This window comes from Pecten maximus, chromosome 6, assembly GCF_902652985.1.
Source record: "Pecten maximus chromosome 6, xPecMax1.1, whole genome shotgun sequence".
Lineage (NCBI taxonomy): Eukaryota > Metazoa > Mollusca > Bivalvia > Pectinida > Pectinidae > Pecten > Pecten maximus.
Window position 1 is genome coordinate 47,310,029 of NC_047020.1, and position 22,428 is coordinate 47,332,456.

The following is a 22,428-nucleotide window of genomic DNA, read 5'->3' on the forward strand; positions in this document are numbered from 1 at the left end:
CATTCATATTAACATATTTGCTGTATCAATCCAAAAATACTTGTTGACATATACTGCATTACTTTTGTTCTGATCTCAACACACAGAATGTAAGATTGTATTAATCAATAGATCTGGCAACCTCACCTAACAGGTCAAAGACCTTTGATGAGACTAATTGATGAGTATTCAGAGTTTCCTCTTGCCCCACCACCGGAAGTTAGACACTGACAAGCTCTCATACAGTTGTTGACTTTGGTTTAGGAACACATTCTCTAATGACATATGATCATATGCTAAATTAAGGGTTGGATTTTCACTAACTTGAAGAGTTCTGTCCCTTTGTTTTCATTCATATACATGTACATCTTATTCTAGCAGATTGCCATTCTGATATTTGTTTCCAATTGTTCTACACATCATTTTATACATCTGATGATATTTGAAAGTAGGCGAACAATGGAATAGGTTATTTTATTGAGTCACAAGAAATCTGGAAGTTACAAAAGAGGTGAAAGAAACTTTACAAATCCATTTCAGTTTTTATGTAGGTAAGGTTTTATTGTTATGGTTGTTTTACTTTCCATTGTTTGGGGCAGAGGACATATTCATATAAATCAGATATATAACTCCTATATAACAAAGTTTGGTTATTTGTATACTTAAAATTAATTTCTTTCTATTGATAATATCTCTGTTGTTATAGTCTGTCACACGAGTCTTTACATTGCCTTCTATTAAATATCTTCAAAAGTTTCTTTTCATTTCTTTCTGTTTCCAGTACTAGTATCATTTTGGTTAACAAATTGTCATATTTAGTGTATTTTGAGAATTGCTTGATTTGCAAAATTTGCTTTTTGTTTGGCAATACATGTACATCAATATTTTCATGTCTCTGTAACATATATATATAAATGCTCTGCGTCTTCCTTTTTAACAATAATTTTAATAGAATCTTTAGTTTGGTTAAAACTTCCTATTATGTTGTTGGGCATTTTAATATGATGGATCTGTCAGATCAGCACATATACAGCACAGTAGTCCAAAATAACATCCCTGTTCAATTGTTTTTCTTCTGTATAGCTAGCTTGATGATCTTTTCAAACTTGGTCTTGCATTCTGTAGTGATGGTCCCAAATCTTGAATGCTACAAGGTTTGTTTTAATAAATGACCGTTACCTTCATTAAAGACCACTGGAGCTAGACGTGCAAACACCTTGAAAAACTTCAACTGAATAACCTTGAGGCCAAGATACTTGGTATTGGGCCTGTACTATACTAGTGAAGTGATACAAAATTTGTTAAAAAACGAGAAACAGTGATGTACATTCAAGGTCACAGCAGTCAAACATGTTTAAATTTTTAAACCTTTTTTTTTATCAATATCAAAAAGAGGTCATGAGAAGAAGATGACTAATGCAGGCCCATATGGCCTCTTGTTTGGTTGCTGCACAATGCCTTAAGTACTCTTTCAGACTCGGATATCAAAGGTCAATGTCACTATTTCTGTCAAATGAAAACCAGTTGGTTGGAATACTACATGTACATGTGTTTGAAAGACAAATGACAAATGTTAAAGATAATGTAACTATAGATAAAACAATACTGCACATATCAATCAAAGTCCATGCTTTCCCTAGATGAAAAACTATTAGAACCTAATGTAACTGGTCTTTGTTATATATATACATTTGTATATATATTCGTTAGGTGGATGGATACGGCAATATTTTAAATACTTTAATATATAAATACTTATTACCGGTTAGCTTGTAACAATAATAATCATTTTCATAAATGTAATTAATTTATTTGTGATCCAATGTTATTATTTGATATTTCATACTGAATTGTTGATGATATTTACGATGAAGTTATTTAGAGTCTACTCTAGATCTATTATTCAAAACTTAAAAGGGGGAACAAAACCTTCGAAAAAGGTTAACCAAAATACTTCATATATATGAAGCACTAAAAACTGACTTAAAACTCTCCATTCGGTTGGAAGTATCAACAATTACGACAAAGACATGCATTATTTTTAAGTATGCATCATCATTTTTCCATACAGATTTTACCAATGCAAATGTATGAACGAAGTAATAACCCTTTGTAATTATATCACTACAAATGTGCAATGTACTGAAATTTCATGATTTTTTTATTTTCATGTTTTTTCAGCACTGGCGAGGCTTGCAACCACATTTCAGCCTTATTGTACGCCTTGGAGGACATTACCAAGAAGAAAAAAGATGGAACTTTATCATCAACATCGCAAAAGTGCAAGTGGAACAACCCACGCAAACGGAAACTTAGTCCCAAGAAAGTGCAGGATATGAAATTCCATCGACATGTCCAGACCCAGGGAGACATTTCTCCGTCACCCATCTCAAATGCAAGGGAAACATCATTCAAACCAACCTTGAATGTTGAAAGGGTCAAGAAAAGACTGATGGGTTCTCCAGTAAGTGCTAATGTTGGATGGTTGACATTTTTCGGCGAGGGATCTGATGAACCACCAGAGGAAATCCCAAAACTACACGATGTTCCTTACCTGTATCACGACCGTATGGATTTTGAGGACAGATTTACTGGATTGAAATTGACAGTGGAAAATGCAGACAGAATTGAAAAATTCACAAATGGACAAAGCCAAAATGATATGTGGCATGAAGCTTGCAGAGAGCGCATAACGTCATCTAATTTTGGTACAGTGTGCAAGTGTAAAGCTGACACAAAACCGGAAAGTACTTTAAGGAACATTTTAGGTTACAGGGACTTCCAAAGTAAATATTGTGATTGGGGAATCAAACATGAACCTGCTGCACGAAGGATGTATGCAAATGCTGTGAAGGGTGATGGTTTGTGTATCAAAACATGTGGATTGATTGTTAATCCAAAGTACCCCCACCTTGGAGCAAGTCCAGACGGGTTGGTAAACTCTACAAAATGTGATTGTGATGATTATGGTGTGTTGCAGATCAAATGTCCAGCTCCAGAAAAGTGGAAATTTAAGCACCCATCTCAATGTGCGTTGGATCCAGATTTTTTCTGCTACTTTGATCATTCCTGTGATACATTGAAATTGAAACAAAGTCATAGATACTACTACCAAGTGCAAGGACAGATGCTGATTACAAACAGAAAGTGGTGTGACTTCCTTGTCTGGACTATGAATGGATGGACAGTGGAAAGGATCCAATATGATGAGCAGTTCTGTTTGAACATGGTGTCTAAGCTTGCCAAGTTTTATTTACAAAATGTGATACCAGAGATTTTTTCTCAGCGTGTGAAAAGAGGCTTGGCTCTGTACCCGTAGACAGTCACATTATACTGAAATTCGTACAATTCCCTGATTTTGTCCTGGATCCATAAGCTAGTATGGTGACACTGAACTCTGTATGCAAAATGTATAAAATTTTGCAAAATGCCATGGATATTAAAAGTGCATGTATTGACATTTGACAATTAAGTTGCCTTTATAAATAGGTATTTGCATACAGTTTAAAATGTTTTCATGAATATACTTCTATACCAGTCAGCAGTAGAATTTTTATCAATGTATATATATATGGGCAAGATATTTCCCATAAGTGATCATGATCTCATTACTGAAACAATTTTCTTCTTGTTCTAGATATAATATATTGTTCGAAAATGAAGCATTTATGAACATTCATTTTTGAAAAAAATGACAATTCAAATTGAAACTATGTATACAATAATATAACATTGCGCACATACTTTTTAATATATGACATGAAAAAGATAAGAGATTGAATGTTTGAGTTCAAAATCTTCCTTGATTTTATTGAAATTTCACAATTGTCGCATTATATAAATAGTACACACTAGTAGTACACACCGTCACATAATAAAAAATAAATCACTTTCTAAATCAAAATTGAATTTATTCATTCCCTTTGCAGCTCCAAATATACATGTTTACCATATGTATATATATATATGTTTATATAGGCCTTAAAAAACTACTTGTCTAACTGCTCTGTAACATGGCAGACAAAATGAAAATAACCAAATAGAGTGGTGAAACTTTACCTTTATATACTTTTTACTCAATCAACCACCATACATAGTACACTGTATACAGACTTTTGTATGCTAGGTCTTCCTTTAAAATAAATTTACTGAATAGAAATAAAAGGGCACACCAAAAGTGTGAAAATATGAAATAGTTATATAATTATTGCTAGTTAAAACCAACAATCAACATGTATTTCTAATTTAAAGTCATATATATGATTACATGTACATCATGTTGTTCTACTCTAAAGCTTGTATATATATATGTATATGCTACTCAAAATGTAAATTGTATGAAATTTACACAAAACATATATATATGTACATGTACTACAATACACAAAGTCAGAAATTGTGCAGAATATTCCTTTTAATACAATATATATATATGCTGGTAGTTTTAAATGCCATATGCCTTCATAAGTAAAGAGTAGTCTCAATAACATCCAATATATTTTAATAATGACTATTAATATAATGATCATGAGCTAGTACTGCATTGTAGAAATGTCAAATAAAATTCACAGATTGATATAACATGAGTCTCATTTCTTTTTAATCAGCGGTGGTTGAAGGTTAGTCAGTTTCACGCAAACTTTCCAAATGGTTGAAGCTTGTGGTGCCATTGTAATTGGAATATTTGTCTGTAATATTCTAAAGTTTTTTATCCTCTCCATTTGCCTTTCAACATGAATCCTTAAATTTGCTATTTGTCTTGTTTCCTGCACTTCACGTCTTGTCAGTTGTTTCCTTTTCTTTTTGAATGGCGGAATAATCAATTGCACTCCTTTTGGTGTTGTGAGATCAGAGATTAAGAAACTTTTATCTGCCATAATGGCATCACCACACTCACACAAGTCTACTAGGCCACTTAGTTTGGTTATCTGTTTGTCCGATATGCTACCATTATACATGTCTGACACAAAAGTTACCACACCGTTAGGACTTATTCCCACCAATGATTTGTAAGTCATATGGGACTTGTAGTCACTGTAAAGCATTGATCTCAGCTGTAAAGAGCTCGGTTTCTGTTCTGATCTCGGTACAGTCTATGATGACACGGCAATTTGGGTACTTTGACTTGAATGAAATCAATTTTCTTTCGGTCCTGCCACTCAATCAGAAAGGAAAGCTGAACATTCAAGTAATCCATTTATTGAAAATCCTACTACATGATGATGTTGAGGTCTTGAAGCGATAGGCCAAATCCTCTAAAACAAGACCTAACCTTAACCTCATCAAAACTAGGAAAAATTCGTCTATCAAACGTAATGCACTAGGTCTCCCACTAACTTTGTTTCCCTTAAGTTGAGGGTCATCCTTAAACTCGTCGAACAAGGCTTCAAAGGAATCTGCATCTGGAATCCCAGTATAAAACATAATATCCTCATTGGATCGTTTCACATCCTCATATGTGAGGGTTGGTCTGTCAACTTGTGTTCCAACACTGTTATATGTTTTCGTTGAGGTTTGTGTTCCCACTTGAGCTGATACTATATGTGCAGAATCTGTCTGAGTGGAAACACTTACAGCACATGCCGACGTTTGGGAAGATTGGTTCCGAGAACTAGAAATATGGGATCCCAGAACATTGCCACAGTAATCATTAAAGAGTAATGAATTATCAAGTCTTCTTGAATTAGCATCAAATGAAACGCTTTCACTAACAAAGTCATCACTCCCGCGTGAAAGTTCCAAATCCAGCAATTCATTTGGTGCACATGTTTCTATAGCTTCATCCTCTGTCAGGCGGATTTGTGTTGTTTCATGAACTTCTGGAACTGGTGTGTTCACAATAGCTGAACATGCCTCAATACTACAGTCCAAATCCTGAAAATATGACAAAAAGTCTGCAATAATGACATGATCGATAGACACAAGATAATGTGTTTTCTCACGCATGGGTGAAGATGGAGATAGTTATAATTTGGTTTATTTTTGTTTAATAAACATCTTCTATCAGTAATACCCAGAAAAAAACCACCAACCTATATATGCAAAAAATGTATATATTATAATTAATATATAAAGCTTTAGTCCATTCCACCAAGATTGAGCAGAATTACAGCAAAAACAAAGTTAATTAATACAAAAGGCCGTAAATCTATAGGAAGTATCATTGTCATTAGGAAAACACAACTTGATGTAATTTCTGCTGAATGACCATATTTTGCAATACTGTTACTCAGAAACGACAATTAAACCTGTATTATACATTTTCGATCTATAAGTACCAAAATAACACAAAAAATGACCATTACTCTTAAATATTGTCTGATCAAACATTCAGGAAAACACAACTTCATGTCATGGTGATTAAGAATATTGAGTTTGAAGGTTATCTGTCAAAAACTAAGCGGTCTCTGAACAACAACATTTTACGCAAAGCACCAAACCATATATAATGTGTAAGTAATTGATATTGCTAGTAGATATTTCATAGGGATTTGGTATGTTTTATTTTATAACAACAATTAACACTGAATTAACATGAATGGTATTATCTGCGACCAAAATTAAAATGTTCAATGAAAAAATGTATCGTGTCAAAGCATAGATCTAGAGACAAAAGTACCTTATATTGATGATTAGCATTTGCCAGGTTTCTCAGTCAGAAAACCTGTCCCAACTAACCCTAGCTAGGGGGTCCATCCATTAAGCTTACTATTACAGCCTCAGTTACCTTTAGGTTAATTAGGCAAAATAAAAATAAAATTGTTTTTCCTATTTCCCAACCATCCCTATTTGTTCGGTTTGCCTTATCTTATGATTAACATTTTGAATTCTAAATCGGTGACTATCTCTAAATAATTGCCATCGATATCCATTTTCTGGTCCAGACATTACATATAAGGACACTTGCTCATATTTATGTCCATAAAGAGACTGGATTGCATCTAAGTATTGTTATATATTGATATATATTCTATCATAGAACATATGGATTACATTCAAATAAAAGATAAAGGCTTTGGTTTAAAAAGTAGATTGAACTAAAAAGAAAATGCATAAAAATGTTTTCCTATATACCATATTTTAGAGAGCCAAAATGTATTAAGAAACACAACTATAATTTTGTTTGGCCTTCCAGGTATGGAATAGTTTTACCTGTAGTCATGTGTGACAGACAAGGGTATTGCAATTGTTGACCACAAAACTACCATGCTACCAGTAACCCCACCACAACCTTATGACACCACTCAAGAACTTAACAAAGGATGATTACGTAATACCAGTCACCAGTTGTGTTGGTCAGAACACCTGACCCTAATTAACTCAGAGGGGTGTGTCCTTGTTTAGTTGTACCAATGAAGCTGGCTGTTATGGCTTCTTTTCACATAAGCTGAATTAAAGTTTTAATATAAATGATACAGTAACTTGTGGTCTTATTGCCCCCATGACTTTGAAATTGTTAAAGTCTGAAACAGCTTCCAATCAAACAAATCAATAAAATATATACTTTAATAATTAATCTTTTTCCTCTGCAATTTGTATAAGAGGCCATCTGGACATTCCTTTTATTATCTGGTCAACTAGTGAATTGTTTGCCATATTTATGCAACTGATTTATCTCGGCCTAACATTATATATTTCGAGAACAATATAACCAATATTGACACTAAGCAATTTTATTAATTTATATGCATTCATAACCATATATGGTAAATATATAGCATTGAGGTATTTTTAATTATAATAAATACACATATGAGAACTATTCATAGTTTGCAAAAAAAACATAACAAATTAAATTATATAACACTTCAGGTTAAAATCAGATTTCAACAAACAAAACCAATGAAAATTGATTTTGCTAGTTTTTATTTTGAGTTAATAATACATATGCTTGTCAGCATTTTTATTTCTTACAATATCAAGCAAGCCCTGAATAGATGTTTTTGGAGATTAAAATTGTCAGTAGCAGAAACAATGATAAATCGTAGTGAGTTATCGCCCCTAAGTGGTATCATAGAGGACGCTTCACTCAAGTTGGTTTCCGGTTAACGCGACGCCAAGTAAAATGAACCAGGTCAGCGAAGCGTATATGTAAACAAACGTATGAGTCATCATGCCAAATACAATTTTCGCAGTTCCGGAATGCGATGAGACGGGCGACCACATTATCCCTTTAAATAAGCAAAGGAGAGATCAATGAATCCACGCTATCCGGAGGGGAGAGACCAAGTTTAAAAAATGGTGTCCACCAAAATACAGCTATGTCTGCAAGAACCATTTTTCTGACGATGACTACGTGTCCCTTACATATCACGGTAAGGCTAAAAATTAATATAATCATTGTTTTCACGATCAGAATAATAGAGAAGAATATGAAACTTTACTTATGCATCGAAAAGTCTCGTTTAAATGGTGATACACAGCTGCAAACTGCTTTATGCATGGCATTGAACCATATCATGCAGAGCAAAGATCGTTTTTATGCATATATGAACGTGGAAAATGTCTCCCCCTTCGTTTTAGACACGTGTATATTGTAGTGATAGGAATTAAAAAATAACCATTTTTTTCCAGTAATCGCTACACATGGCTAGATAATGATTATGTGGTTGTAATTCCCTGAAATCATGAAGCTTCGTGGTTTTCACAAACAATTACTAGAATTTGTTATGTAAGTTACAATACTAAGTAAGTTTGTGGTACAGACCCGTGTACGTTCGCAGTTCCGATTTAAGCGTAGCGTTTCCGTAGCACTTCCGTAGCATTACCGAATTACTTCCGTACCATTTCCGTATCACTACCGTAGCATTACCGTACCATTTCCGTAGCACTTCCGTAGCATTACCGTACCATTTCCGTACCATTTCCGTAGCGTTTGCGTCTACTTACCGTAGCATTACCGTAGCATTTGCGTTTACCTATTTTCACTCGCTGACCGTCTCATAACCGTTCGGTAGAAAATTTTGCGGAGTGTATTTTTTATCGAAACGAAATTTAGTTAAATATACTTACCGAACGTCACTAAAGCATAGTAGCGACAGCAAATAATTTAATAAGGAGGTGAGAATGTTATATATGGTTATACATCTTTCTGTATCTTTGTTTAGAAAAAATAACACTCTCACAAAAAACAAGTCAAGTCACATGGTCCATCGATCTTAGTGTGATAAAAAAATGGCGGATCCTAGTATAGTAGTCGACGCATTACGATGGAAACGAAGATGAAGATCGTGTCAAATAAACAATATTTCCTTTACTGTGCTATAGTCAAACCTTTAAAACAGTTCCATGTAATATGCACTGGTCAGGCTACATGTATAGGGTACAAATGGTCCAGACAGTATCACACAGGTAAACTAGGGTAGTTAGACTTAATTGTCAGCGATGATACAAACAACACAGCATGTTGTACACTTGTCAACTAAAGGTACGGTATTCTGTGGACCAAGTGATACTAGATGTGAAAGGTAGAACAATAAGAGATAATTATGACCTACAGGTAAGGCTATAGACTGCTTCATAAAACTTGACTTCCAACATTAATGAGAATGTCATCGTGATCTACGGAGTTATTCATTATTTATTTCAGTTTTAAAACCCAAAGGTCTAATCACAAAATTGATAACACATGATAAAATCAGAGACCGTATAAATGTGATATATATTTCTCTCGGTAAAACTACGACAGGAAATTCAAATCTATATCTTCGGATCATATGTGATATATATGTATGTATCTGATAAAGTATAACAAGAGTAAATTAATTACAAAGTAAGAGCAAATACGGTATATAAAGTGCATACACATGTGAAATAGAACTGATGTCCTAAATAGAAATCATCCAGATAATCAAGTTAGTCTTGTTATGAACAATAAAAAAGAGACTTAATTCTGAAAACAAATCTTCGTCCGACATAAATCTCTCAAGTGAGACGTTAAAAAATTGTCAGGAATATGACAAACGTAGTTTTAATCAATTAGGACTCTTTTAAGAACATTACAATTTCTTACAATAATCCAGAATTTACAGGGATAAAGCAGGGTTGAGCTACTCGACCTAGTCAAAAAAAGATGTGGAACTAAAAAGTTAAATTATCCTGTACAAGTTCGATCAAGCAGGCTATGTAAAGATTTGAATAAAAATATATGTATTAATGCCTACATACCAGACTAGGTAGGTTGAATTGTGTACAAAACATGTAATATAGACTATGATCGTTTAATTTTGATTTAAAACATGTAAAAGATGTAAAAGAGAGGGTGAATCATTTGAATCTCGTAGTTTAAGGACTGATATTATACAGATGTTTTTTTGTATCATCACACTAACATCATCGTCAAAGTTGGAATAGCAAAAACTTTTCTTCGTGGCAACGTTGCTTTACTTCATTAAGAAACACATCCGCTGCTAGTTTGATAGAATTTTATAATTATTGGTATGCACAAAAAATATTTGCTTTGGTGTCTTTTCTAAAATTGTTATTTTGTAAAAAAAAAATAAAAAAAAAATAATAATAATAACACACACATCCTCATACATATACACAGATTTAAATAACAGTCATACAAGACACTTGTTAATACTTCTATTATAAAAAGCATACATTTGTAATCTAAACTCTTGAGATGGTGATGGTTTCATGATATATGTAAACTTAATAAATTTCGATTTTTACTGTGAATATCTAAGATTTGTTATAAGTAGCCTCTATAAATTAATTTTAATCATTATTGTATAAGTCATATTCAACTTGACATTTTCATATTTTCTTTCATGAAAGTAAGAACAGGCTACTGCTATAGTTTAAACTCACTCAGGTGTAAAATTTGATATGTTGGCCAGGTAATACAGGTTAATTTCGGTATGTTGGCTAAGTGAGAATAAGCCATAATTGGACCCCGGGGGTTAATTGGGGACAGGTCACCTGGCCAGGTATACCACGTGCCAGACATAAAAGAGCTAGACTGATCGGCATCTTACAGGTAAAGTGTGATAGGATGCATGTCCTCAAGGCTGTGGGGTTGCATATTGCGCCCAGTTGGCCATTGGCAACAGGCCTTTCATAGATGTTTGGCTTCAATGTAATGTACATGTGGTCTGGACATGTACATGTCTCAAGATCTGTCGACAGAACATACAATGTATAATATCATATAGATGACTTGTACTGTAAAAAGCCTTTCAAGTTGAGAATAACAATGTAAAAGAAACTTTAGTAAATTAACATTCAATTAAAATTTAAAATATTAATATTTTGTCTGACAAAATATTTACATGAAGTATATGTACACCTGAGTCAGCCATTATTAGGCCTCTGACACAAACTGATGCATTGTAATAGAAGCATGTAAATGATTAAAATGATCGCAAACAGCATCAAAATTGATTTCAAAAGTAGATTCTTCACTCTACACTGTTGAAGTCTTTATATATTGAATCAAAGTATTACCGGGTTATGTCCTTTGTGATAATAAGTTTAAAAAAAACCTATTGTGCACTAATTATACGTTTACTTCAGTACCTTAAATCTCGTGCACTCCTCACTTCTCCTAGGGTGCAAAGGTTAACTGATTGTCACTCAACTGTAGTTGTAGTCCATTAATAAATATTTTCAGAGTGTTATCCATTATCACGTAAACATACAGAGTCTGCTCCATTGCAGACGTGTGATATCAGAGACATATATATGTCTCTGGTGATATACACGTATCTGATTGCACATGTACATTGTATAGTCTTAAGTATATAATTATTGATGTTTTGTTTTTAGTTTTTATCCCAGCCAGAATTTCCTCTGATCCGACATCAGACTTTTAAACAAATCGTCAATGCTTACACACCATTAATATTACCAGTGATTGCTATATATAGATTTGCCAGGCATGTACATGTACTTGACTTAATTGTCCCCCTTACTTGTTGCCATGGGTACTAATCCCCCCTCCCCACCACCATCAACTTCACCTGATGGCCATGGATATACACTTGATTAGGAGTCACCGGGCTCAGGTGTGTAAGTCATAACCACACCTGGTCAGTTTCTCCTTTTTACAATTAGCCCTAGGCGGGTCTATTCATAGCCTGGTCAATCTGTGTTCAGAATTCTTGATCTGTTTACCTGTACCTAAATTAACACTTTGATACAAGTTTTACTATTCAATTAGTTTATTACTTAAACCTTAGGGTTTATCAGTACAAATCCGGTGAATAAATGCAGTGAAAATATAGATAAATACATAAAAACAAAACGATAAAGTTCGGACACACAGAGACAACACATACGCGACCGCAGCGCTAGTGTAGAGAGTGATTTTATTTTAAAATTAAATACTATCGTCTTTTGTGGCCGAGAATAATAAATTATGACCTTAATATTTCCGGTTTCTAAAAGTTGTACAAATTCTCGCAAACTGAGGTTTTCTATAGTAGTACAGTTTGATAAAACGTTCTTCCACTTCCCGATACAACATTCACTCCATCAGACACCTTTCACTGTCGTTTCTACGAGTTCGCTTCGTCTAGGATCCGCTTTTTCTAAGAACCAGATAATTTATTCAGAAACGGTCGATTATTTGTGAGCGTCAACCGTAGCATTTCCGTAGCATTACCGTACCATTTCCGTACCATTTCCGTAGCATTACCGTTACATTTCCGTACCATTTCCGTAGCATTACCGTACCATTTCCGTAGCACTTCCGTAGCATTACCGTAGCATTTCCGTAGCGTTTGCGTTTAAGACGGAACAGCGAACGTACTCGGGTCTGTAGCAGATAAGATGCAATAACATTTACAACACTCTTTATATACATTAATGTAATCTTATCAGTAACTGGCGTTATAAAAATTGCATAATTAGTTGACAGAAAATATTTGTTTCATTCAGGTACCCCTGCTGCAGTTCGAAGGCTGAAGAAAACGGCTGTCCCAAGCATATTTGCATGGACCAGTATATCGACACCTGATCATCAAGCCAGGAAAAACCGACAGACAAAAAGACAGTTACTCAAAGATCTAACAAATTCAAGCAATATTGATATGTCCAGTAACATTTTGTTAAATGAGGATGCAGAACTCAACATGGATGTTGATTGTAATGATGGAAATGTGCATGTTGCAAATTTTGAGACTGTTGGAGATGATCATGATTCCAGTATCACAATTGATGAATGTCCACATGATCCAGAGGAAAGAGAAATTTCAAGAGTTGATTCCTGCACACAAACCCCAAAGCAACCACCATTCAGTTTCGAGGAATTCAAACATGATGATGCAGGAATACACTACTATACAGGCTTGGAGAGTGTAGTTAAATTTTACTTTGTTCTGAGTACATTAGGACCTACAGCATTTTGTTTACAGTATGTGTATCATAATGTTGTTAGTATCAGTGTGGTTGATCAGTTTTTTATGGTTCTGATGAAGATGCGTAGACATACACCAAATTTTGAACTTGCTAGGATGTTCAGAGTATCAGAACGTTCGGTGTCTAATATAGTTTTCACCTGGATTATATTCATGTATAACCAGTGGAAGGAATTGGAAATTTGGCCACCCAAAGAGTTAGTACGCTATTTCTCGCCATCTGGATTTAAATCCCAATTTCCGAATACTCGAGTGATCGTTGATGGAACAGAATGCCCTGTTAAAAAGCCTTCAAATCCCAAGTATCAACAGGCCACCTTCTCCACTTATAAAAACCGGAACACAGTGAAAGCATTGATAGGTGCAACACCGGGTGGACTTATTTCATATGTGTCTGAAGTTTATGCCGGCTGTACCAGTGATCGACAGATAGTTGAAAGGTCAAACTTGGTCAATATATGTGATCCTAAAGATAGTGTAATGGCAGACAAAGGTTTTAGTGTCCAGGACCTGTTTGCTCCTAGAGACGTGACTGTAAATATACCAACATTCTTCAGGAAGAAAAACAGGATGTCTGGTGAAATTGTCATTAGAGATAGAAAAATAGCGAGTAAAAGAGTTCATATTGAAAGGTTAATTGGTTTAATGAAAACTTACAAAGTGTTAGTTGAACCAATGTCGGCAACAGAGACTAAGCTATCATCAGAAATAGTTTTCGTCTGTGCAATGTTATGTAATTTCAGAAAATGCATTGTACCCGAAAATGCCTGATTCCAGTTGATATAGCTGTAAAGCACACCTGATTTGTTACATCTTTGACTGAGTGTCAAAATTGTGTTCAAAAGTAATAATTCATGTGAAATGTTATGCTACTTTACGTATATATATAGTCACATTGGAACGTATAAGTGTACTGACTGTACCTGTACTCCCAGTTCATACATAAATGATTATTTATAATTTGTATTGTTTATAATTTGTATCTGTAAAATATCAGATTACTCTCCATTAAAATACAATATGTATTTATTTTGTTTCTTTCATTGTTTTTTGAGGATATGAAGAGATATTAACTTAAAAAGTTTAGTGTAGTATACTTTTGTATGTTTTAAGAAAGTATTAATAGCCCTAGTATGTGCTAGGTTTTGGAGGTTGATCATGAGGCAATGCAAGCCGGAATAACCAGAAAAAAACGCCAGTATATATATTTCTGGCAACTCCCCATGTGGAAGGTGATTTTGGTATAAATATATATAATGTGATGATCAGGAGTCTGTACACCTTAGTTAACCGCTGGAGATTGGACACTGGCCAGTCTGACCCCATCATATAATGTAAGGAGTGGACAAATAATTGTAATCATTCAGGAAAATGAAGCATCAATTCAATGAATGATTCGTCTCTGTGTATGATTTTCTGAATCCTGGAGCAACATGATATAATCAGATAATCAAATGATAAGTCCAAAACAAATTATACTTGTGTCTCATGAGTTTTTCAGGGTACTTATAGATAACTAGGTACTGAAAGCTAAACATTTTACTTATTTTTGAGATAATTTGTACCATGCGTCTCAAATTAAAACTTTCTGGTTCACGATCTATTGACAATAAAACTCTGTGGTAGGCAGGGAAAATCCTGGTAGATATATATAGCTATAGGAAAACATGAAACACATGTATACATTATTTTGGTTTAAATTATTAAAATTGACATATGATTTGACAAACACAAATATCTTGTAAGTGAAATATTTATTTTGCTAATGTATATATATTTCTCATTTTCAATATCAAAATCATGCAATGCCTAAAATTACTTCTACCAAAAGTAATGCATATGTATTTCTACCTTTTTACCCCCACTGGTACACCAGATCTACAAACACAACATTTGTATACATGCATGTACTAAATCATAAATAGGTACATAACAAATGCCCATCATGAGCTCTATATACATGCATATATCTAGATCTGTTTTCATGTATTTTTCATAATTATTGCATATTGTTACAAAATTTGACTGATTTGAATTCTCAAATTTATGTAAGCTAATAATAGCACTTGTAGTACATCTTGTCCAAGAGAGCAGGTTCAAAGTATTTGTTGTAAAACAACTCCAGTTTGTTCAACATTTCAGCTATGAAGTTATCATCACGTTGTATTCTGATCACTTTCATATCCACTAGTGTGTATACAATAAAGTCACAGTACAGACGTCCAGTGCAGAAAAGCTGTCCTTGAACTTGGTAAAAGTACCCATGGTTCCTGTCCAAAAACACATCTCCATTTTCAAACTTAAGATAAGTTACTGAATCCTTGGTAATCGGACTGTTTTTTTGCAGTGAAGGGACATTTAACTTCGCACAATAAACTGCCATCTACAATGCCATCTGGTGAAGCACCAAGGTACGAATGGGCTGTTGAAACAAATATGCCACACTCTTTCACTTCACATTTGGCTACTGTCTCGTACTTCCTAATGGCTTCTTGTTCAAACTTAAGTCCATGAGTTATTGCCTCAGACTTGATTTTCTTAGACGACATGAGGGAAGCTGCCAGACTCTTGAAATCTGTCCGTTCAGTGGCTTTACATTATTCGTCCAAAATTGGATGACTGTACCCGCTTCAGTCGTTCTTCCTGCCACATTTTGTTTTGTGATTGTCCACGCGTTGATTGTTCAATATAGTTTCTTTCTTTCTCACTGATGTTGCGCACACCTATCTCTTGCAAAAACAAATCCTCTGGGGTTTCCTCTAAATAGTCGTGGTCATGGGCCACTGCAAAACTGTTGGCTGGCTGAAAAGTCTGAAAGATTGGCATGGTGGAAATTCCCTTAAAGTTCAAACATATATTACGGAAATATGACTGGTAACCTGGCATTCTCCTGAATTGTTCGGGTCTTGGATCAAACTTTGTGTTTGTCAGTTCATCTGCACCAGCCATATTGATGTTCCTTGCTTTCAAAGGAGATCCACAATATCTCTTTGCCTGGTGAAAAGTTTGTAACTTTTGTGTGCACGTTTCCTCGACTAAAACTGTCTTTGTCTTGCCAAACATCACACATGCATACAACACAGCACACACATGCTTGCAGTGTGCATATGGTCCCATTCCTGCAGCACATTCACACTGGGTCTCATGAATATGTCCATCTTTTGTGAGTGCCACATCAACAGAATACTTCACAGACTTTTTCATTTCTGCCCTACACAGACTCTTTACAAAATCATAGCTGTCAGTAGAACAAATACGCAAATGACACAAGTACTTCTCTTTGTATAGCTGAATTGACTTATCCTCCAGAACTTTATCAAACTGTCTTAAAAATAATGATACTTTCACTTCATCCACACAAGCCAATTTCTTTTCAGAATGAATGTCCACATATCCACTGACTGCAGGTAAGGTCATATCATACTCCTTTGTCTGAGTGTCACATTCATCTCTGCCAAAGTTGGAGTTTCTGTCATAAGATTCTAATCTGAAATTTCAACAAATTCACATATTAGTCAAATGCAGCTGTAATATTGAAACTATTATTGTCACATGTATATGTATCCTGTAAGTTAACATTATAATATATGGTCTTACACAACAACTATATTTAACTAGAGTGACATTTTAAATTACAAAGCAGGGTACAGGGACATCATGATCAGTTAAAAAATTAAAAATTAAAAAGTCCCTGGTGGACATACAGCAGCATATATATCGGAGCAGATTCAGAGGTAGGTACGATCATTCTACCAACGAGTTCGATCAATTTCAATGTATTGTAGGACTACAGAATACTGTGCATATATAGGGTTATCGATATAGTCCATAAGATTCTGACCGTTTGACCAGACCGACGGATGTTATATTTATTCGGGCTAGACCCCATGAGGACCCGTTCCCCGACAGTACGTTTTATTTTGGCGCTGGTGTTTAAAATAGTTTGCGAATTTGTTTCAGTGAAAGTAGTCGTACGTGTTTCAAAGCCAGCTGTCTCACGCATATTCAATCACGTATACCAATGGGACATTGGTGATAGTGGGTGTACAACTACACATACTCAAATGTTTTCATCGATAAAAGGGGTTCGATCTCGCGATATAAGCACGTTCATCGTTGAAAAAAAATCATGTTCAGTTGTTGATATGTAACATATTATTCCATTTTGTGTGCATTTAAATACAGTTAGCAAAAACATCAGTACCTTTCAATGAGTTCCTTTTTCCTTCCCGATGATTTTGCACTTCGTTTCTTCAGCTCCGTTCGCAATTCATTGAGCGTTAATGACCCATATCGTGACGCCATCTTGCATAATAATTCTACCAAGTTGAGATAAGCGCCTCTAGCGGCGACAAGGGCAGATAACTCACTATGATCCCTCATTAACATAGTAAAGAGGAAAATCAATATAACTAGATATGCAAATACTCTGGAATTTAGATTTAAATTTAAAAATACCTTTTCCTTTTGCAAAACTGATTCACATTTTTTTTTCAAATGGTTGTAATGCCAGTCCACCTCAAATTATCTCAATTGACAAACTATTTCAAATAAATTGAAAATTAAAGATATAATTTGTGATACTGTAGAAAGGAATGTGACACGATTGATATTTAAATAAGAATATCTACAATGTAAGTTAAGATGAAACTATTTAGATTATATAGAGTCTGAGATGAAGGATATTTCGTCAAAAGCAAGAAATAAATACAAATAAACAAATCTACATACGAAATAATTATATGATGGGAACTCAGCTCAAAATTATAGTTTTCAAGATTGTTTAGTGAATTAAATCTTTTAAAAACATTTTGATTTAAGTTTTAGAATATATGTATTTTTGTGTCCTTCTACAATATTTGTTAAAAGGCAATCTATGAAGTTATATAACTGACAAACAGTGCTGAACAGAATTATATTAATGCAAAATGTGAATCCATTGCTATGAAAGAATAAAATAGAATGAAGACATGGCCATTGAAAGATATTGTCAATTAGGCATACATTATGGAGTTTATTTTGCATCTCCTCTGACAACTTTGTCAATCAGATTTAAATTTGTTAAGTTTGAATTTGTGTTTTATTGCGTTATTAAGTTAATAACACACACGACTTTTTCGAAAAAAAAACGAAGTAGAAGTAATGTGAAGCCATAAAATATCAATGTTTGATACCCATCTATCTAGCCATTAACACGCTATAAAACTTACCGAAGTTTGAAAAGTCTTGGTCGGAAACAGCGATGGTACAGTGTGCTTATGAGTTGGCGCCGATTTCCCCACAAAATGATCCGAACAAATCCTCGTACTGTCGTAACTTTTGAAGTTAAAGTCTTTTCGCACCAATCGGCATCGCTGTATCCATATCTATATCCATAATCCATATAGTTTCAAGTCGGATGGAAATCTGTGTAACTTGATTTTTCTGTCACCGTCCCATTTACTAGAATGGTTGCTGCATATGCAGCAGTAACGTTGGTTGGTTGGCATTCTGCCGTTACATTACAAACAGTGTGTTTAGCTGGAAATCTTGCTGTGCTAGTAACTGGCGTCAAGCTGGCCCGCAATAACCCAACTTCTAGTAATGTACACTTATTTGGGCGAGTACAAAACCCTGCATGCACTCAGGCGTGAAGAGATTTTTCATAATATTTTGTATTTATTAGGTCATATCTCCATTATTACTGATTGGATTTTTGTTCGGACACCAGCAGTAAAAGGGTTGATTTATCAACTTTAAAAAGATATAAATTATATTTAACAGTATCAAAAATTAGAAGTTAAAGTGGTGGCCGGAATAAACCCATATGAAATAAAAATGTCGATATTTACAACTGTTTTCGTTATAATAAATACCCATATCTCAAATGATACCGAACAGATTTTGTTCGGGAAACCACCCAAAAACGAAGAATTTAGTACTCTTTCACATGGTATAAACTGTTTGAATACATTTTCGATATTACTTGCAAAAGTGGTGGCCGGAATGAATTGATGTGGTGTGAAAAATTGATAAAATAATCAAAGTTACATGCAAATTTCCATCTTTATTGGTCCATAACTCTTTTATTACCGAACCGATTTCTGTTCGGGACACACTCTAGAGAAGATAATTTTATAGGCTTAAAGTTGATATAACTTTTATTAATATTCATTACAAATTCGGTGCAAAAGTGGTGGCCGGAATGAACCTAGGTGAAATTCACGGACGCCATTTTACGAGTATGTCCAAGCCGATACCACACTACGTCTATACTAAAACAACATATAGGCCTACACCGGTCACCATGACCAGGTAACGGGCGGCTCGTTCACATCTTGATGAATATAATTGATCTTTAAATTAGCTTACACTGGTCGATGACTGTTACTAGGGATGAAATCTATAATTTGGATTTACTTGCTCATCACTTGGATGGGTTTGTCCACGAGATTAAGTGTATCCTGACTTAGTAACTATTCTCGGTTTACCAGAAATTGTTGAAGTTTTTAACCAATTGTTAGATTTAGTCCTGTAAAAAAGGGACATCACGTGTTCCAAAAAGAAATTAAGATTTCAGTAAGAAGATTCTGATACGTGTAATATTAGCGAAGATAATGTACGACTTGTTAAAACACGTAAAGTTGCAGATAACACAGAGTCGCTACAAAACCCATGGGTAAATAACTTAAAAGCCATAAACTTGAAATTTCCAATAAAGAATGGATTTATTCTGATATTATAAACGCAGGACAATCAATAATGTCCAAACAATTTGCTGGTTTGAATGGTTTTCAGTTGACAAACTTAGCTCCAGTATATCATTAAAATAAATGGAAATGGAAAAACTTTTCAATCTACAGTTTCATCTTCTGTTCAAATTCACCATAATGGAAGATACCACTGGGTTACAAGTTTGCAAACAAGTAATGGAGATATATCCATTCTAGACAGTTTAGCATAAAAGCACATCATACAGTTAATACTCCGTCAATCGAACTTCAGCTTTGTAGTATTTACGGTAATAATAAAAGTTATGCTGTAAAAATTCATTTAAATAAAACAATAAGGCGAAAATATATTGACTCTATTTAAAAATAAAGGGATAGAAAACTTTAAAGTAAATAAATAAAATGGGTTCTTAAGTAGAACTGTGTCCACGTCGCAGAGCCTGGTAACATTCTAACAGATTGGTTAAAAGTTCTACATGTTTTTTTCCCTGTCCGAGTTACTTCCCTTGTATCAAAGAACTTACAATGAAGCTTGTGTTGTTTTTACATTCACATTTTGTTCAAAATGGCGTCCGTTAATTTCACCTAGGTTCATTCCGGCCACCACTTTTGCACCGAATTTGTAATGAATATTAATAAAAAATATATCATCTTAAAGCCTATAAAATTATCCTATCTAGAGTGTGTCCTGAACAGAAATCAGTTCGGTAATAAAAGAGTAATGAGCCAATAAAGATGGAAATTTTCATGTAACTTTGATGATTTTGCTAATTTTTCACACCACATTAATTCATTCCGGCCACCACTTTTGCAAGTAATATCGAATATGTATTCAAACAGTTTATACCATGTGAAAGAGTACTAAATTCTCCGTTTTTGGGTGGTTCCCGAACAAAAATTTGTTCAGTATTATTTGAGATATGGGTATTTATTATAACGAAAACAGTTGTAAATATCGACATTTTTATTTCATATGGGTTCATTCTGGCCACCACTTTCACTTCTAATTTTTAATACTGTTAAATATAACTTATACCATGTTAAAGCTGATAAATCAACCCTTTTACTGCTGGTGTCCGAACAAAATTCCATTCAGTAATAACGGAGATATGTCCTAATATATACAAAATATTATGAAAAATCTCTTCACGCCTGAGTGTATTCCGGGTTTTGTCCTCACCCCACTTATTGGTACTTCCGGTTCTCTTATCGGTTGCTCTTGTCTGGTATAGTGCAATAACTACTCTTCAGAGAAAGAAGGAAGGCCAAGGTAACTTAACACAATTTTTATTAATTATTTGATCAGCGACAATATATTGAATGAAAAAAAGCAAAGCTATCTTATTACATGTAAAATTAGTTGAATTTGCCTTATTTCATTGATAGAGTGGATACTATTTTCGAAATTTCTTTATTGTAGATACAGTATACACTGCCTAAGTTATTTGATGCAGTTTCATTTTCATTTTTACAACTGAATGAAAATCAATTCCCAGTGCTGATGCAAAACAAATTATTAAAGCATAATGTTTTACAAAGGATAGATATGTTCTAGATCTATGACATTGGTATAACAAGTACAAAGTATAGATAATTGTTTCTAAATAATTTTCAATTTCCAGTCATTTTAAAATAATAATATTACTGCTTGTATATAATTATTGTCAGACTCCACTGCAGATATACATGTATATATATATTTTTTCGTTTCCAGATTTGTATACAAAGACTTATGAAAGATGGCAATTCCATTAGGTTTGTGTTTCAACAATATTAATTCCTAATTCATGTCCCTCTTGAATTAGATACAACTGAGTGTTATGATATTGCCAATAATGAATTGAATAATTAACAATCTGGTACAGTATACGTTTCATTTTGACACTCTGTCTGGAACAGATTAAATACATACCTGCCAGGTGTTATGGAAAATTAGATAAATCAGTGCCTAATATTATTAAATTATATTTATTATATTTTTTGTTGTTGAAATGATATTTGCATGTTTTGATATTCAAAATATTAATGGAATTATTTACAACACCTTGTGACTGTATATTGATATTCTTGATGCTTTGTGGGGTTTTGTTATTATTTTCCAGGGTATGGACATTGGTATATATATGGTAATACATCTTCATAATGTCAGTACCCGGGTTGCATACATGTACATTCATCTACAGTCAAAAATGATGTAAAGGCTGGGATCATTACCTGACTGTCCAGGCAAATTTTTTCTTATATACTTTAAGACGTAAAACTACACTGATATTCCACTTTTTCAAATATGATTATAAATTAAATGCCTTTCCATGCTGATATCTTTGCAGGTCCACATACTTATGCTGGCATCATAAAATTAACATTAAAAGTAA

General features: G+C 34.0%; 1 protein-coding gene across 1 annotated transcript; it reads right to left on the reverse strand.

Moving 5' to 3' along the window:
* Positions 1–5,163: 5,163 nt before the first annotated feature.
* On the reverse strand, positions 5,164–18,709 carry LOC117330229 (the record flags this gene model as incomplete). Its single annotated transcript, XM_033888451.1, has 2 exons — positions 5,164–5,853; positions 18,554–18,709. Coding segments are annotated over 2 exons (846 nt in total), but the record flags the coding sequence as incomplete, so codon positions are not given.
* Between the last annotated feature and the right edge of the window lie 3,719 nt (positions 18,710–22,428).